This window comes from Myotis brandtii, unplaced genomic scaffold, assembly GCF_000412655.1.
Source record: "Myotis brandtii unplaced genomic scaffold, ASM41265v1 scaffold19, whole genome shotgun sequence".
NCBI classification, from domain to species: Eukaryota; Metazoa; Chordata; class Mammalia; order Chiroptera; family Vespertilionidae; genus Myotis; species Myotis brandtii.
In genome coordinates this window covers 746338-763241 of record NW_005357075.1, presented here as the reverse complement: position 1 = coordinate 763241, position 16904 = coordinate 746338, and the positions used below count along the sequence as shown (strand labels likewise).

General features: G+C 51.7%; 1 protein-coding gene across 1 annotated transcript in view; it reads right to left on the bottom strand.

Moving 5' to 3' along the window:
* PEBP4 (phosphatidylethanolamine-binding protein 4) overlaps positions 1–12705 on the bottom strand; it is a 205256-nt gene extending 192551 nt beyond the window's left edge. Inside the window, exons 1-3 of the mRNA XM_014538300.1 lie at positions 12609–12705; positions 12376–12512; positions 4464–4590 (exon numbers count right to left, since the gene is read on the bottom strand). Of these exons, the coding sequence (XP_014393786.1) occupies positions 4464–4590; positions 12376–12494 (246 nt within the window). The 5' untranslated portion in view covers positions 12495–12512; positions 12609–12705. The remainder of the gene's footprint in view (positions 1–4463; positions 4591–12375; positions 12513–12608) is intronic.
* Between the last annotated feature and the right edge of the window lie 4199 nt (positions 12706–16904).

Genomic DNA, 16904 nt, shown 5'->3' with positions numbered 1-16904 from the left:
TCACTGGAAAGCCGAGGGACAGCAGGACAGAGCCCCTGTGGTCTTTGTTTCTTTCCCTGATTGCAATGCACATTCCCCACTTAAAGGCAATTTTTTTTACTTCAAAAGGATTCCAGCTGCTTCAATTCAAGGTGAAGAATAAGCCTCAGTCTAGAAGCTTTCCGTTTTCATGGGCTCGAGAAGGGATGCGTTTTAAGATGTTTGCCTCTTGCTGTTTGTCAAAGTGCCAAGGGAGCAAGCCTCCTTTTACTTCAACACCTTTCTCAGCCCTCAGCGGCTGCTGGCACAGGGACCGGCCATATTTCCCTGCATTACTTCGCCTTCTCAGGAACCCACCTGACTTCCTAGTTCTCCCTGCTTCCCACTTCCCACCCCTCAGCTACACCCACCTGCGTGTGGGAGAGACGAATGCTGGTCTGGGGTCCCCCAGGCTCAGCAGCTTTCCTTCAGATGACCCAGGACACCCACTGGGCTCACATGTCTCATAGCTCACACTCCACCTGCCATTCATTCATTCATTCATTCAGCCACTTGGTCACCCGGTCAGCCAACATGGGGTCTGTGATGCTGTTAGGGGCTGTGGGTGCTTCAAAGAAATACAACACAGTCTTGTTATAAATTGATGGAAGCTACGGATATACAACCGCAATACAAAACAGAAGGAAGTGAACTCTGCGTTTGGAGTGTAGAGGACATTAAAAAGGCTCAGAAAAAGAAGAGATCAGCTAGCAATGGGGGTGGATCCCAGAGAGAGGGCGGCAGTCAGGAAAGGCTTCTTGGAGGAGGAAACATTTTGGTGGGGGCAGGGTGTCCCAGAGTGCAGAGTCCAAATATGGGCAGTGCCTAAGCAAAGGTGTGGAGGTGCCGGAAGCCAGTTCCAGCATGTCATAATTGCAAGCGTTTCATCGAAAGGTTGATGGAACTTGGGAACTCAACAGGGCTGAGTCACATATGTTGTCACCTATTGGGAATGGCTGAAAGCATTTCCCCAAACCTGAATAGGGATGATTGCTTGCTGCCAGACCGCTAAGAGCATCTTAATCTACATATTATTGCCTCCTACTGGCCAAACACCTGAACAGCCATAGGCTAATTCTTCCAATCTGACAATGGACTCTGTAAATGAAACCTGACCCTTTGATGTGTATATCTCTGCCTCACCTCAGGACAATTTGTGTTAATAAAAAGCATGGGGTCCTGAGACGAGGAGAGCTTAGTTTCTTTAGCTAAAGCTCCTCTGACCCCCAAATGCCTTTCAAAATTATGTTTCGTCTCTGGACTCTTTATTAAGTTACACACAGCCTTCTCCAGATTGCTGAGCCCTTCTAGGTGCTGGAACAAGAACCCGGCATGGAGGCTCAGCCCTCTGCTGGGCACAGAGGCTCTGTCCTGTGCCCACTGCAAGCTTCTCTCCAGGGCCTCGGGTTTGTGTGTGTGTGTGTGTGGGGGGGGGTGCTCCCTGTACAGTCCACTGACATTCACTGCTTTGGTGGCATTGCTTTCATCACCTTTTACGGAAGGCACGGTCCCCACACAGTCCTTCTCCATCAGGCCCTGGGCCCAGGGGACATTCCTTTATCCTCTTCTCGGTCACTAGGTCTATTTCCCCTCCAACTTTCCTGGCCTGTCTCCACCACCTTCCTCAGAACCACTGCCCTTTCTGTCCCAGGAATGCGTCCCCTCAGCAAGGCCCACCCCCCGATGTGCCAGCACCCCAGTGTCTCCCTGAGAGCCCCTGCCAGTGGTCCAGGGGCCACGCCTCTGGGGATGGGCAGGCCTGGTTTACACCCTGGCTCTGCCACTTTCCAGCTCTGCACGGGGCCTGGGTACTTCCTCCTGTAGGAACTTTTCTTACTTTTCCAACCCAACACCTTGCCCCTTCTGGTAAGCAGCACCTTGCTTCTCTCTGGGGGAGGTACTTCCTCCTGTAGGAACTTTTCTTACTTTTCCAACCCAACACCTTGCCCCTTCTGGTAAGCAGCACCTTGCTTCTCCTCTGGGGGAGCACCCCTTCTGCTTTCAGCCCTCGTAGGTTGAGTGGGTGCCCAGCTCACTGTTTGGTTCAGGGCTGGGCATGCGATGCAAGTGGGACAAATCTTGGGACTTTTCATGGTTGGAAAGGGTCAAGCTACTCCCACTAGGATTGGTGAGCTAGTAAGACACAAATCGGAAGCTGCTGAGGGTGGTCTTTGTCATCACAAGGAGAGTCTATTTACACACAAAACCAGCACAGACAAAAAATAGAGAAAAGAGACAGATAGATAGAGCCCTAGTGATGCTGTTTGAGCACCTGGATACAGCAATGCCTGTAATCATCCCTGGAGTCTTCAGGTTGTGAACCAGTAATGCCTTCCTTCCTTCCTTTCTTTTTTTTTCTTTCTTTCTTCTTTTTTGGGGGGGCGGGGGAGGGGGGCTCAAGCTAGTTTCAGTTGTTTCTTGTCACTTGCCACTAAAAATCTCAATTAAAGAAAAACGTACCTTGCAGACTTGAGAGCATTAGACGAAATGACACATGAATGGTACTCAGCATACAGTGGGTACCACCTGGTGAATGGTGGCTTTGGGTAGGTCTAACTGAATCTGCCTTCTCGAAGGTCAAATTTCCACAGTGTGTAGTTCTATAGTAGCACAAAACTACTTTTTATTTCTTTCTTCCCGCCACTTCAACCAACCTCCCTTTGTGCGATCTCTGCCCTCCTTGGCTTTCTTAACCACAGCTCCGTGTCCTTCCTAAATGCCCAGCTGTTCTTCCTCCCCCACCTCCGGGATGAGACAGGGTGGGAGACCCCAGCATCTGGAGGGGTGATAACCGCTCTGCGTCAGGTGCCTGTCCCCCAGGACCATCAGCATCAACTGAATCCCATCAAACGCAGACTTTCCAAACTTGCTTCCAACTTGTCCCTCCCAAGGACACCAGGTACTCAGAAAAAGTCTCCACTGCCATCTAGTGGACATCCGCAGCAATAGCATGAGTAACCAACTGAGAATCCCTGTTGGGACAGCTTAATGGGCTGTAAAATCATCTGGTCCAACCTCCTCACTCCTTCCGTGACAAACGCGAGGGGGAGTGAATTAGCGGTGAGGTGAGAGTCCGTTTCCCACAGGCGACATTACACTCTTCTGCTCCCGCCCTACTTCTTCATCCCCTGGAGTTAGAATCACAGTGACCATTTCCCCGGCTTCTCCCGCCTGCCCATGGCATGATGACACCTGTGCCTGCGTGTGCCTGCGTGTACAGAGGACTGGGAGGGTGGAGGGGAGGCGACCTGGAAGGTCTCCTTGTTACTTGCTTGCTCCGTCTCCCAGAGGAAAGGGTTCTTGTCACATTTGCAAACACGATAGCCTATCAACACTTCGTGTTCCCAGCCTGGGAAACCGTGAGACATGTCTCAGTCTATTTGGCCCCCGATAGTGAAAAACAGTTCAAGAGAGAGAGAAAAATCTATCCCTCTACCCCTACCTGACCCCACCCTGAACTGACTCTCGCTCTGCCTGGCTGACAGAGGGCCAGGCCGCGCTGACAGGTGAAGAGCCCGCTGTGGCCGCTCCCTGCCACATGCCCAGGAGGCCCAAAGGCTGGCCTCGGTGCCCCTGCGGTCCCGTCCTGATCATGGCCCTCTGTCTCCACCCATTCATGGCCTGAGCCCTGGACACATCAGTCCTTGTCCCTGGGTGGACACCTCCCACTAAAACAAAGCACATAGTGAAGGTCACCTTTCACCCCGGATGCTTTGGGGGCTCGGCCTGGCCCAGGAGTCAAGGAAGAAGCAAATGGCGCCCAGAACCCGGAGCAGCTCCCCCAGGACATGGCCTGGACACCGGGAGCAGCAACCACATCCCACTTCCCAGTCCCATGGCCCTTCCCCAAACCAGGGGAATCTTCCAGTTCAATATGGTGCTAATCATTTCCCAGTAAGAGGCATAGTTACTTCCCATTCCTAAAGTGCTCCAATCTTCTATTTTAGGCAACTTGGGGTGAACTTCTGAGCGTGTTTCCTGTTGTGATAACCAAGTCAAGGCACACTGACCCCGCTGTTCAGCCTACACCAGACATGCTGCCTTTACACACCAGCTCCTCCCCATCCAGAAGGTCGTTCTGAAAGCCCAGGCCCCTTGCACCTTGAGAAAGAATCCCCACACCTGTCTTTCTCCTCCATTTCTCTGCAGACTCCAAAGCATGCGGCAGCTGGTCCCCACGACTGAGGGGCCAGGCTGGGGGCTCGGGGGCTGCAGAAGCAGGGAAAGGCCCGGGCAGATGGCCCCTGAGCCCCGACAAAGCTCTCCCAATCTGCAAGCCTCCCACCCACCCAACCTTCTCCAAGGCTGGGGGGCTGTTCTTAGGAGGCACATGCTTATGGCAACAGCCATCTGTTACCACCAGACCCAACCCAGATGGCTCTGCACACAGCTTCTAGTCACTCAGATGAGCAGGCTCATCCTCCAGGCCAGGCCCGCTCACTCACCTCTGAGGCCTTCGGGAACTTGATCGTCGGCGGGGGCCAGAGGGTGATCTTCTGTCTGTAGCTGTTGCAGCTAGGAACAACCATGCAGCTGACGTCCCCCACCTCTGGGTAGAACACTTCTAGGCCCCTACAGAGAGAGAGAGAGAGAGAGAGAGAGAGAGAGAGAGAGAGAGAGAAGTGGTTGGGCCACGCCAGGGCTCTAGGGAGCCTGGGGTTTATAAGGCTTCAGTCTAACACTGTTGGGAATTGTATAGTCAAGTGGGATTGAATCCTAGACCTGCCACTATCTGTGTGGCTGTGTGGCCTAAGAGGCACCTGACCTCTCGGTGCCTCAGTTTATTCACCTGTAAAATGGGGACACTAATAGAATCTATGTACAGGTTGGCTCGAGGAGTAAAGTAAGGGATCAATGCAGAGCAGTCAGAAAGTGTTAGCTATCATCAGTGTTTTCTTCTCAAAAAGAACATATATCCTAGGCAAACTAATCAGGGGCCAGATGTGATCAGTGTCTTTAAAGTACGATTATAAGAATCGTATTTAAACATTGCTTTTTTCGAAATGTTTTTATTACATAAGGAAATATTTAGCAAATTAACACCGCCTTCTTCACGGCACAATCTGTTTTCTTCCCTTACAATTAAGATCCTCTCAGTGTTTGGAATCCCACCACTTAAATAATCCACTTCTTTGGGTTAGATATTGCCCATACCTTGACCTACTATTCATTGCACGTTCGAAACGCAAATATCTCTCAGGGCGTAAAATCCCTCATCACTAAGACTGTGCTATGTACTTATTTATCTACCTTCTCCCTGAGAAGGGTCTGAACAGCATGAGTGCTCTGAGAACTGGGCTCAGCGGGAGGGCTGATCCCACAATGCCACCAGGGGGAGCCCTAAGGGCTCACTTGTGTTTAAAACTCAGGGATGTAAGCCAGGCTTTCAAATCGATTATTTACAAAAACCTTTGTGCCTTGTTTTTACTTACTGCTTCCTCCTCGTCCTTCTGTCACTTTTTATCACAAAGACTCAGGGTCTCCCTAGGGTTTGTCAACTGATGGTCATTGGTGCCAATTCAACACTAGCAGGAATCCCCAATATGGATTGTGGTGAAGGAGGAGACTTTATTCAATGTAAACAGCTCAACTGTGACACAGCATGGCTGTGGAACAGCTCAACAGTGTTACATCTCAATTATGAAACAGCATGGCTGTGAGGCACCCGTGGGTGTGAGGTGGCAGGGCCCTTCCCAGCTACACAGCTCTGCTCCACTCAGCTATCTTCCACTCCAGCCTGGGGTCTTCAGTGGAAAGAGAAAGTGTGCTCTGAGCTACAGGGGAGCTGACTTACGTGGACAGAAGTCCCCATTCGTAGCCCCTGATTAATTTGTTCTCAAGCAAAAGAGGATTCCAAATCCTCACAATTTGATTGGTCCAAAAAGCATTGTCCTGATTGGTCAGAATGGAGCTGCTCTGATTGGTTGGGGAAGATGCTAATGAGGATATAGCTGTGCAGCTCTAATTGGACAGGGAAATCTCAGTCTTATTGGTTGAAAGACGAGTCAGGGGACTCCTATATAAGGCTGGCTCAGATGGCAGGAACACAGTGCACGCGGGCAGTTCAGTGGAGGCTTCTCCCTGAAGTGTGGCTTGCAGCTCCCTAGAGGCTCCTGTTTAGCAACAGCTGCGAGGCTCTGTTTGTAGATTTGAGCCCAGGTAGCCACCAGGAGCCCTTTCAACAGGTACATTAATTCTCAGGTCAACAGTTCACTTGGTTAAGATGATGCATTGAGAGAGAAGGTGCTGTCCTCAGCCTTTCCAAATAGCCCAGCATGGCTGAGCAGCTCCTCAGCCGCCGTGGGTCACCCGGCACTGCCCATGGTTTCCTGCCGGGCGTGACACCTGAAGAGGCCCAGGTGAAAATGTGATTTGGGTAGTAGAGCTGGAGGGGGAGCTCCTGAAGTTTGGACCTGGGAGAAAGGCAAGGACAACGTCCTGGTGAGGAGCCCCACATTCGCCCTCCTGACCCCACCCTTCCAGGGGCTTCTGAGGCCCTAACTTAGGCAAAAGCAGCTGGAGCCTGCAACACTCGCCAGATGCAAGATTTTCCCTCAGGCCAGCACCCCAATGCCGGGACTCAGGCGGACTGAGGCAGGACGTTCACCACTTAGCTGCACCGCCGGCTTGCTGAGCAAACTTGTAACTCTTCACAAGTTTACAGCCATGGCTTTGGATGGTGTGGTTTTAACAGCTTTTGAAGAACTTTCAGAGGACAGGTTTGCATTTATCCTCACAGCAGCCTTTCAAGGATCATTTGGTTTGTTTCTACCACACCTCCTGCCCCTGCCGCTCGTGAGAACTGAGGCTGAGAGCTTTGGATGGTGTGGTTTTAACAGCTTTTGAAGAACTTTCAGAGACAGGTTTTCATTTATCCTCACAGCAGCCTTTCAAGGATCATTTGGCTTGTTTCTACCACACCTCCTGCCCCTGCCACTCGTGAGAACTGAGGCTGAGATAGATTCATCACATGGCACTGAACTGGGAAAGGCCAAGGGTCAGGGAGGAGGGAAACTGAGGACCAGAGGGGCCTTCCCCCGGGAACAAACAGGTCTCTTGTTTTTACCCGCGGAGAGTTGCTGCAAGTGCTAAAATAGTGACGCAAAATCAGCAGGTTGACATTTGGTTAGTGGGCCTAGAGCCTCTGGGGGTGCCCTGGCAGGGTATGTATGTGCCAGGGGGCCAGGGTCAGTGGCCCAGCCCCATCACGCCCATGGGCACTGCCAGCAGGTGTGAAGCCCTCCTGTCGCTCCACAGCAGGGCAAGCCCAGGGTCCTGAGGAGCAGCTTTACCAAAGGCTTGGATCAGGACAGAGGCAGACTTGATTTCTGAATGGCCCAACGCTGGTAACTAACAATTCAGGTGATCAAACCAGCCTAAAAGAACATCTGGACAAACCTGAGATGAACTGAATCAGAAATGAAATCTAGTGAAAACACTCTTGCACTCAAGTTCAAAAACCTGGAAGGGGCTATCGTCCTGCAGTGAGTGCCCGTTCCACTCATGGTGTTCCTTACAAGGGACACGTTCCAATCTCCACCCCGAGATGTGGGGCATCGCCTGATCTCCTGAGGAGACTAGGGTGCATCCAAGAAATTCGGGGGAGAGGAGCAGAGACTCTGGTCCCAACTTGGCCATTATCTGGCATTGCAAGAGAGATGGGTGGGGGCTGGGGAAAGGAAGTGTCATTGTTGGACCACCCCAATAGAACAGGTACATTACCTAATATTATTCCATTCCACACAGCAATATCTTGAAGGAGCTACTGTCATTGTTCTCATCTCCCAGTTGAATAAACTGAAGCTACGGAACCAGCCCAGAGTCTCATAATTAGTGGACTGAGGGGGAAGAAGGGACATGGGTGTAGCAGACAGTGTCCAAGATGCCCCCAGTGAGCCCGTCTCCTTGTGTTACCCCCTCCCCTTGATTGGGGGCCGGATGCAGCGACTTGCCTCTAGTAGAGAATACGACAGAAGTGATGGGATGTCACTTCCAAAATTATAAGGAGATGATGGCTTCTGCCTGGAGGTCCCCTTTTTCACGCTCCCCCTCTCAAATCCTTGCTCTGGGGAAGCCAGCTGCTGTGTGTAAACAGCCCATGGAGAGGCCACCTGGCCAGGTGGCCAAGACTGTCACAGCCACATGGGCGAGCTCAGAAGCAGAGTCTCCCACCAGCCCACCCTTCAGATGAGACTGCGGCCCTAGCTGACAGCTTCACTGCAACCTCCTGAGAGACCTTGAGCCAGAGATGCCCAGCCGAGCCACAACTGGAGTAGAGGTGAGACAGCCAGTGTGTGCAGCTGCCTGGGTTCAGTTCCGGGTCATTGGTTGTGCAGCAATAGAGAGCAAATGCAGCGGACTTGTCTGCACTTTCCCGTGCCACACTGCTTCCCCAGGGAGTCACTCAGCTTCCCCAGGCTTCTGTTTGACCCTTTGGCAGTGATGGCGAACCTATGACACGCGTGTCAGAGGTGACACGCGAACTCATTTTTTTTGGTTGATTTTTCTTTGTTAAATGGCATTTAAATATATAAAATAAATATCAAAAATATAAATCTTTGTTTTACTATGGTTGCAAATATCAAAAAATTTCTATATGTGACACGGCACCAGAGTTAAGTTAGGGTTTTTCAAAATGCTGACACGCCGAGCTCAAAAGGTTCACCATCACTGCCCTTCGTCGTTGTAAGAATTGGATTAGAGAAAAACAGCTTCCCAGCTGTGCCTGTGGAAACAGCTCAAAATTCCAGCTGCCCGAAAGCAAGAGTGGAGATGAGGCTGCGTTCACAGAGGCATGAAGGGTCTCTATGGGCACCCCCCCCCCCACTGCATGGTTCTCAACATGACAGTGTGGGGTGCCACACTTAAAAAAAGAGCAATGGGTCTGTCTGCAACAGACCCTTCCTGAAAGTGGGAGCCCAGAACCAAGGCCCCTGAGGAGGAATTGACAAATGGAGGTGGATACCCAGCTGTGGGTGAAGATCTGGGGGTGGGTGGAGTGGGGCATGACATCTGTCTCCAAGGTTGTGGGTTCCATCTCTAGTCAGGACACATACACAAATCAACAAATGAATGCATAGATGGGTGGAACAACAAGTCAATGTTTCTCTCTCTCCCTTCCTCTCTCTAAAATAAATGAATAAATGAATAAATAAATAAATAAATAAATAAAAGATAGCCCCTTTCTTGAGATTAGGACACACTCTGAAGGGTGGAGTTTTTCAGCACAAAAGAGAGGGCTTTGAGAGAGAGAGAGAGGAGTATTGCGTGGAATCACCCAAAAGGCGCGGGTTGGGCAGCTATGGTTCTTTTGGTTCTGAGATGGAGCCAGGGTTTTGACTCGGTGTTTCTGTCAGTCTGGTCTGGCCTATCTTGGGAGTAGGTGAGCTATTATTCTAGAAGAGCTTTTCTCTAAATGTTTCCCACTGCTTGTCCCTGTACATGAAATTCCTCCTTCACAGATCAATACCTCTAGGTATTGAGTTCTAACTTCAAGAATTTCCTATTAGACTGAATACCCACAAGAGGAGTGGCTGTGGGTTGCGCGGCGGGGCCGGGAGGGGGGGTGTCTCTCATAGGTTGGAAGCCTGAACTGAGCAGGTTTCTTGGGGAGGGGCCCCAGCACAGGACCTACTGATCCCGCTCCAGGGTCCCATGTGTCCAGATGTGCTCACATTCTGTGTTGATCTTTTACAAACAAAAACCTTCAGCACGAACAAAGACAAAGTCTCCGTTTTGCAACAATGGTTTACAGCCGAAGCCATTGCCTAGCACACAGCTTTAGTGTTGGAAGTCTGTGTTTCTCAAACTGGGGTCTGCTGGTGTGTTCTGGGGAGTCATAAGAATGGCTCCTGCTATGGTCCGAGTGTTTGTATCCCCCCACCCCAAATTCATATGTTGACATCCTAGCCCCTCGTGTGATGATATTGGCAGGTGGTGCCTTTAGAGGTGCCTTAGGTCATGGGGGTGGAGCCCTCGTGAATGGGATTAGTGCCCTTACAAAGGAGATCCCATAGAGATCTCTCTTTCCTTCTGCCGTGTGAGGACACAGCAAGAAGACAGGTGTCTATGAACCAGGAAGCGGGTCCTCACCAGACATCAACTTTGCTACAGCTTGATCTTGGACTTCCCAGCCTCCAGACGCCGAGAAATAAATTTCTGTTGTTTATAAGCCCCCTAGTCTCTGGCAGTTTGTTATAACAGCCCCAATGGGCTAAGACAGCTTTCCCCCCTTTACTGGAGACGCTCCGGGCCCTGGGTGGGGTCAGCAGCCCAAAGCTGGTGGGGAAAGAGCATGAGTGCAGAGTCAGGCGAGGGGTTTTATCCCCGTCCTGACACCTGTCGGCTGTGTCGGCACCATGGGCGGGTGATTTAATCTCTGGAGATTCCTCACCTGTGAAATGAGGATGATAATACAGTGGGGCCTTGACTTACGAGTGTCCCGACTAACGAGTTTTTTGAGATAGCAGCTGTCTCTCGGACGATGTTTTGTTGAGTTGATAGAGTAATTTGAGTTAATGAGCTCGGTCTCGGAACGAATTAAACTCGTAAGTCAAGGTCCCACTGTACTTGGAAGATTCATGATAACAATCAAATGAGTCAAGGCGTCTAAGGCCCCAGCAGAACTCCTGGCATGTAACAGGGGCCACCAGCTTCTGTCCGGATGGAACAGGGAACAGCCTCGGGCAGCTGGAGTGCAGGGCAGCCAACTCCAGGGAGTTCGTGCGCACACACACACACACACACACACACACACATACACATATACACACACATACATACACACATACACACATACACATATACACACATACACACACATACACACATACAATACACACATATACATACACACATACACATACACACATACACACACACACACACACACACACAAGCACTTCTTGTGCATCCCACAGTGTGGGCGACATGGGGGTGGGGACACGGGCTGGTACTGCAGCCTGGCCCTGCCTTGCCTGGCCCAGAGGACCTGCCAGCTGGTGGGGCCTTGACCTCTGCCTCCCAGAGGAAGAAGCCTGCCCAGAAGGTTCCGCTCAGCAGAGCACCAGGAGGGCGGCGCCCACAGGGTGGGCAGAACGTTCCCTCCTGCTCCACATGAACCTTCACCCAGAACTGTCTGCTAGAGTTTTAAAATGTACCCACAGGAGCAGAATTTGTTGGGATTTTTTTTTGGCGGGGGGGCTTCAACTACCTAACTCTTTAAGGCAGTGGTTCTCAACCTTCCTAATGCCGCGACCCTCTTCCAACCAGTGGTCTGTGAGGAGGGGGCTGAAATTCCACGCAGCCGTAGCGGAGAGAAGCTGTGCCTTTCTTAATGCCGCGACCCTTTAATACAGTTCCTCATGTTGTGGTGACCCCCAACCATAAAATTATTTTTGTTGCTACTTCATAACTGTAATTTTGCTACTGTTATGAATCGTAATGTAAATATCTGATATGCAGGATGTATTTTCATTGTTACAAATTGAACATAATTAAAGCATAGTGATTAATCACAAAAACAATATGTAATTATATATGTGTTTTCCGATGGTCTTAGGCGACCCCTGTGAAAGGGTCGTTCAACCCTTTTCAAAGGGGTCGTGACCCACAGGTTGAGAACTGCTGCTTTAAGGGAAGGATGTACTTCTCTTTCTAAAAGCAATGTCTGTGAGAATTCAAATTACACAAGAAGACAGAGTAAGGAGCCGCCTTCCTCCCTCTTTTCTGTTGGTTCAGTGGGAAGACACACTGTCCACAGGGTGGCGGCCACGTGGCCCGGGCAGCCCTCAGGATGACCCCTGACAAGGAAGACTGGCTTTTCCAACCAGCGGTCTGTGAGGAGGTCGGTGAGGAGGGGGCTGAAATTCCATGCAGCCGTAGCGGAGAGAAGCTGTGCCCTTGGAGGAAAAACCCAGCCTCGAAGCCCAGCCTGCTCCCTGGACAGCAACCAGCGGCCACACCCCTGGAAGGCCAGCCTGTCCCAACACCCCTGTTACTGAAAAGCAAACAACCAGCTCTCCAGCTGCCACTCTTCCTTAAAATGCCACTTTGTAGGGGGAGGGAGCCTTTGGGACTATAGGGCAGGATGGGTCTCAGGGTCCCAGCAAGGTGGGCGAGGCCAGCCCCTCAGGGCCCCAGGAGGAGCCGATCACATCCACATACCGCCCTGGTCCCGGGAAGCTGCTGCTGGAAGCAGGGGCCCAGCTCAAGGTCCTCTTCCTCAGGGCCCTCCCACTTCAAGGGGCCTCAGTCTCCGCCTGTCTGCAAAGGCTGCCTTAGGAGGACGTGCTGCTTGTTCTGGAAACACCTTCCTGAGACCCCTGCCCAGCTGCTCTGGGCTCCCACCAGCCTTACTTGCAGAAGTCAGTGTCCGTGGCATTCACAGCCTTGGGCGCACACAGCTCCTCCTTCCCCTGGAATCCGGTGACCACCATCGCCAGGCCCACAAACAGAGCTGCCGGGGCCAGCCTCATTGTCCAGCCCACGGGCACCTGGAACAGAAGGAGCCTTTAGTGCTGCCAGCCCTCTGCAGGCGGAGCCCTTCTCCCCCGCTGTCGCGCCCGCCCCCCCCTGCCCCAGGGGCCCACCTGGAGGAACAGAGACCCCTAGTGAGCAGCGGGAGAGGAGCGGGCAGCTAATCGCCACCCGGACACAAGTGCGTTAGGAGGACCGAGGCCTACTCCAGGCTGGACTCAATTTGCAATCCTGGCTGAGGCCCCGCCTCTGTCAGAACAAGGCTCTGCTGTCACTTGAGCCCCAGCTGCCAGGGCCCAGGGCAGGCTGCAAAGCAGAGGTGCTCAAGGAGCCTCGCGGCACAGCTCCTCATCCTGCCCTCACCACTTGCCGTGCGTGGTTGGTTGGCCAAGGGCCAGCCTGCTCCTTAGGCTTTTATGCAAACCCTGGAAGCTGGCGACGCCAGGCTTCGGGCTGGGGGAGGTTCTGGGGAGCTTGCAGGAACCTGACCTTCATTGTTTTTCTAGGGGCAGGGGTCTGGCTGGGCTGGGCTCCTTGGACAGCTCTGCTTTTCTGCCCACAGTTCCTCTGCCACCTGTTTGACAGCCCCGGGCTGTCTGGTGGTGGATGTGCTCAGATGCAGCCATCTTGTGTAGGAGGGGCTGCTGCACGTGGGGTAGGGCCGACCCAGCCTGAGGCCAGCTTTGAGGGGCCAGCTGAGGACAGAAGGGCTCATCCAACTGCACCTTGCAACAGTGCTGAGCTCAGCACTCTCCCAAAATAACAGTCTCCAGGGAAGAAAGCCAGTAGAGCTATAAGGAAGCGGCAGCCTGCACCAGCACTGTGCTGGGGGGAAGGGCCTGCACCAGCACTGTGCCGGGAGGAAGGGGGCCTGCACCAGCACTCTGCCGGGAGGAAGGGCCTGCACCAGCACTGTGTCGGGAGGAAGGGGGCCTGCACCAGCACTGTGCCGCGGGAGGAAGGGCCTGCACCAGCACTGTGCCGGGGGGAAGGGCCTGCACCAGCACTGTGCCGGGGGGGAAGGGCGGCCTGCACCAGCACTGTGCCGGGGGGAAGGGCCTGCACCAGCACTGTGCCGGGGGAAGGGGCGCCTTGGGCTGAGCCATACTAAACTCTTCCTGGGGAAAGAGGCCTGCAGGAAGGTGTGTGTGGGACTCTGACTGGAACCAGAACTGGCAGGGGAAGATCAAAGGCGGTTCTCCCACGGCCTTTCCAATTGATCTGTCACTTCTCTGAGACAGGGGTGTGGGGGAGTTCACCAGCCCTGAACGGAGGACTCCTGAGTTCTGCTCTGAGCTGCTCCAGGCTGCTGGGGGATGGGAGTGCCATGGCTCTCTGGCATGCACCATGTCACCCTTTCAGAAACAAATAATAAGACCTGGTGCCCCTGTGCCTTGCTAAGGAATATGAGATCCTAACCATATAGTATATGCAGCGAGATCTTTAGAGACACTGTTTTCAGCATAGCTTGCTTTTCAGTTGAATTCCTGCCTCCAGGATTCCAGCTTCCAGCAAAAAGTCCTTCTTTGGGGCTACAAACTAAACACACTTCTCAATAATGAGACTCCCTAAAGTATGACGAGGGCTCCCCCACAGAGAACTCATTCCCAAGAACTCCCCGAGTAGAAAGTGTCTCCTGGTAGCCTCCTCACAAGATGGTTGTGAGAATGAAATGAAATGAATTAGGTAAGGCACCTGGTGAGCTACCTGGCACCTAGGGGATGCTCAATCATTTATGGATGGTGTAGGCCTTCTTCCACAGGTCCATCCACTCGTTCATTCATTCACAATCCATTTCACCAACAGGTATCGAGCGCCTCCCATGAGCTGGGCTTGTGCCAGCCCGAGGTATAGGGTCCCTGTCCTCATGGAGTCCAAGGATAGCCAGAGCCAGAGGCTGATGCTGCCAGAATGATCATTCAAGGCCAAGAGACTCTTGTCTTCAAGTGGCAGCCTCTAGAGAAGCAAATACTTTCCTGGTGCCAACAGCCCTTGGCAGCAGCAATGAATGTCTGTGTGGAGGAGGGGGGCGTCCTCAGCACAGGGTTGCTCCTGCTGAGCCCACTCAGATGGGCAACTCCTCCTCACTCAGCATGCTCCAGGCTTTTGTCATTGAATCCTCATGATGACCCTCTGAAGTAAGGGAGGCTTGGGTAGTAAGTGGCTGACCTGGGATTTGAACCCATGCCATTTGACTCCAGACTCCCTGCTCCGTAACCACTCTGCTCTACTGCCCCCTCTTGCAGCTCGGCTGTCCTCTCACTTGCTCCCCTTTTATTCCCTCTGTTCTTGGAATAAGGCCCAGAATCTTCCACGTCGCCCACAGTGCCCTGCTCGGTCTGACTCTTCCTGCCTCTCTAGCCCTGTTTCTCTACGCTCCACTGCTCATTTCTTAACCCCAGCTATTCCTGCCAGCTCCTTCCTGCCAGGGGCCTTCCTATGCCCCACCTTCCACCCCCTTCTGATAAATAGCCAAGCTCATTTCCTCAAGAGAAACTTCCTCTGCCCCAGGGTCCATTGGATCTCAGTTACACAGGATGAGAGCACTTTGCTCCTTCCCTTACTGTCCTTATGTGTTTGTTTACCCCTTTCCTTATTGTTCTTATATGAAATCTTCTGTAATCACTTGCTTAGTGGTTCGCTTATAATTCCAGGCAGCACTCGATCTGTGTTTAGCATTGCGAGCACAGTCCTGGCCTGTCTAGATGCTTAATAAATTCTTGTTTGAATGTTGGCAAACTTGCCACTTCTATTTCTGATCATCTTTATTTTCACTTAACAGCTCCTAACTCTCTATAAACACCCATAGGAAACTCACCCCTCAGGTTGGCATCTGGCCCTAGGTCCCTTTTTCTTACTTATCTAACCTTCTCTGGCTTGTTTTTGTACAGAGGTATCTGACAGAATGTAGTGGTTCTTAGTATTTTCAAATCTGATCTTGCTTTTGGGGGTTCATAGGACTTCGCTTCATACTCAGAATCTCAGATCTAAGAGGGCAAGATCAAGCCCAGGGAGGCACAGCCCCCTCCCCATCACCAGCTTGTTTTACTCAATTGACTCACTTCTGGAAGCGCCCATCCCTACATCCCTAGGTGCTCACATGTGAAGCCCCCTTCTCTTGCTTCAGTCACCTGGGCTGGGACAATCTCCCAACGTCATCAATCAGGCCAAGCCTGTTGGCTTCTTGAAGGGCCTCAGTCCCTCCAGGCCCCAGGATCTGCTGGACCAGTGCTGCCGAACCCCTGAGCCCCTCTCTCATCCCTCCAGGCCTCCTGTGCCTGACACCCCCTGTCACTACCCAGGTGCCATCTCCTTTCTCTATCCAGACACAGACTCTCACCCTTTCCCTCCCCCCTAAACTTTTCCACTAATGCCCTCTGGAACCTCTGAACTGTGGTGACCAAATTCCTCCTGGATGCCAGGGGAACCAATTGTGTGATTGGAGAGTTGAAACTTTCATTCCCCTCCTATCACCACCCCCACCTCCATGGAGAGGGGCTGGAGGTCGAGTTAGTCACCATGGCCAATGATCTAATCAATCATACCTACGCAATGAAACTTCCATAAAAACAGAAAGTACAAGGTTCAGAGAGCTTCCAGGTTGGCGAACACGTGGAGATTCAGGGAAAGTGGCATGTCGGAGAGCATGGAAGTTCTATGCCCCTTCCCACATATCTTACCCTATGCATCTCTTCCATCTAGTAAGTAAAATGTTTCTTTGAGTTCTGTAGGTCACTCTAGCAAATTAATCCAAATTAATCAAACCCAAGGAGGGGTTCATTGGAACTTCTAATTTAGAAGTCCAGGTGATAACTTGGATTTGAGATTGACATCTGAAGGCCGGGAGTGGGGGGCGGGGGAGAGGGGGGGAGCAGTACTGTAGGACTAAGCCCTTAACCTGTGGGATCTAATGCCATCTCCTGGTAAATAGTGTCAGAAGGTCCAATTTCATTCTTTTACATGTAGCTATCCAGTTGTTCCAGAACTATGAAAAAATAAATTTCTGTTGTTTAAGCCACCCAATCTGTGGTATTTTACTATAAAATCACTGGAAAACTAATACCCTTGTTTTGTTCCTGATCTTCAGGAAAAATTTTCAGTCTTTCACTATTGAGTATGTTGTTAGCTATGGGTATTTCGTATATGTTGTCAGCAGGGTTGGTTTCTCTCCTTGGCTTGCAGATGGCTGCCTTCTCACTGTGTCCTCACATAATCTTTCCTCTGGTGTTTCTTTGTGTGTCTAAATGTCCTTTTTATAAGAACACTAGTAAGATTGAATTAAGGCCTATCCTACTGGTCTCATTTTTACATAATCATTTATTTAAAGCTCTATCTTCAAATACAGTCATATTCTCGGGCACTGTGGTTAAGGCTTCAACGTGTAAATTTTGGGGGGGACATAATTCAGC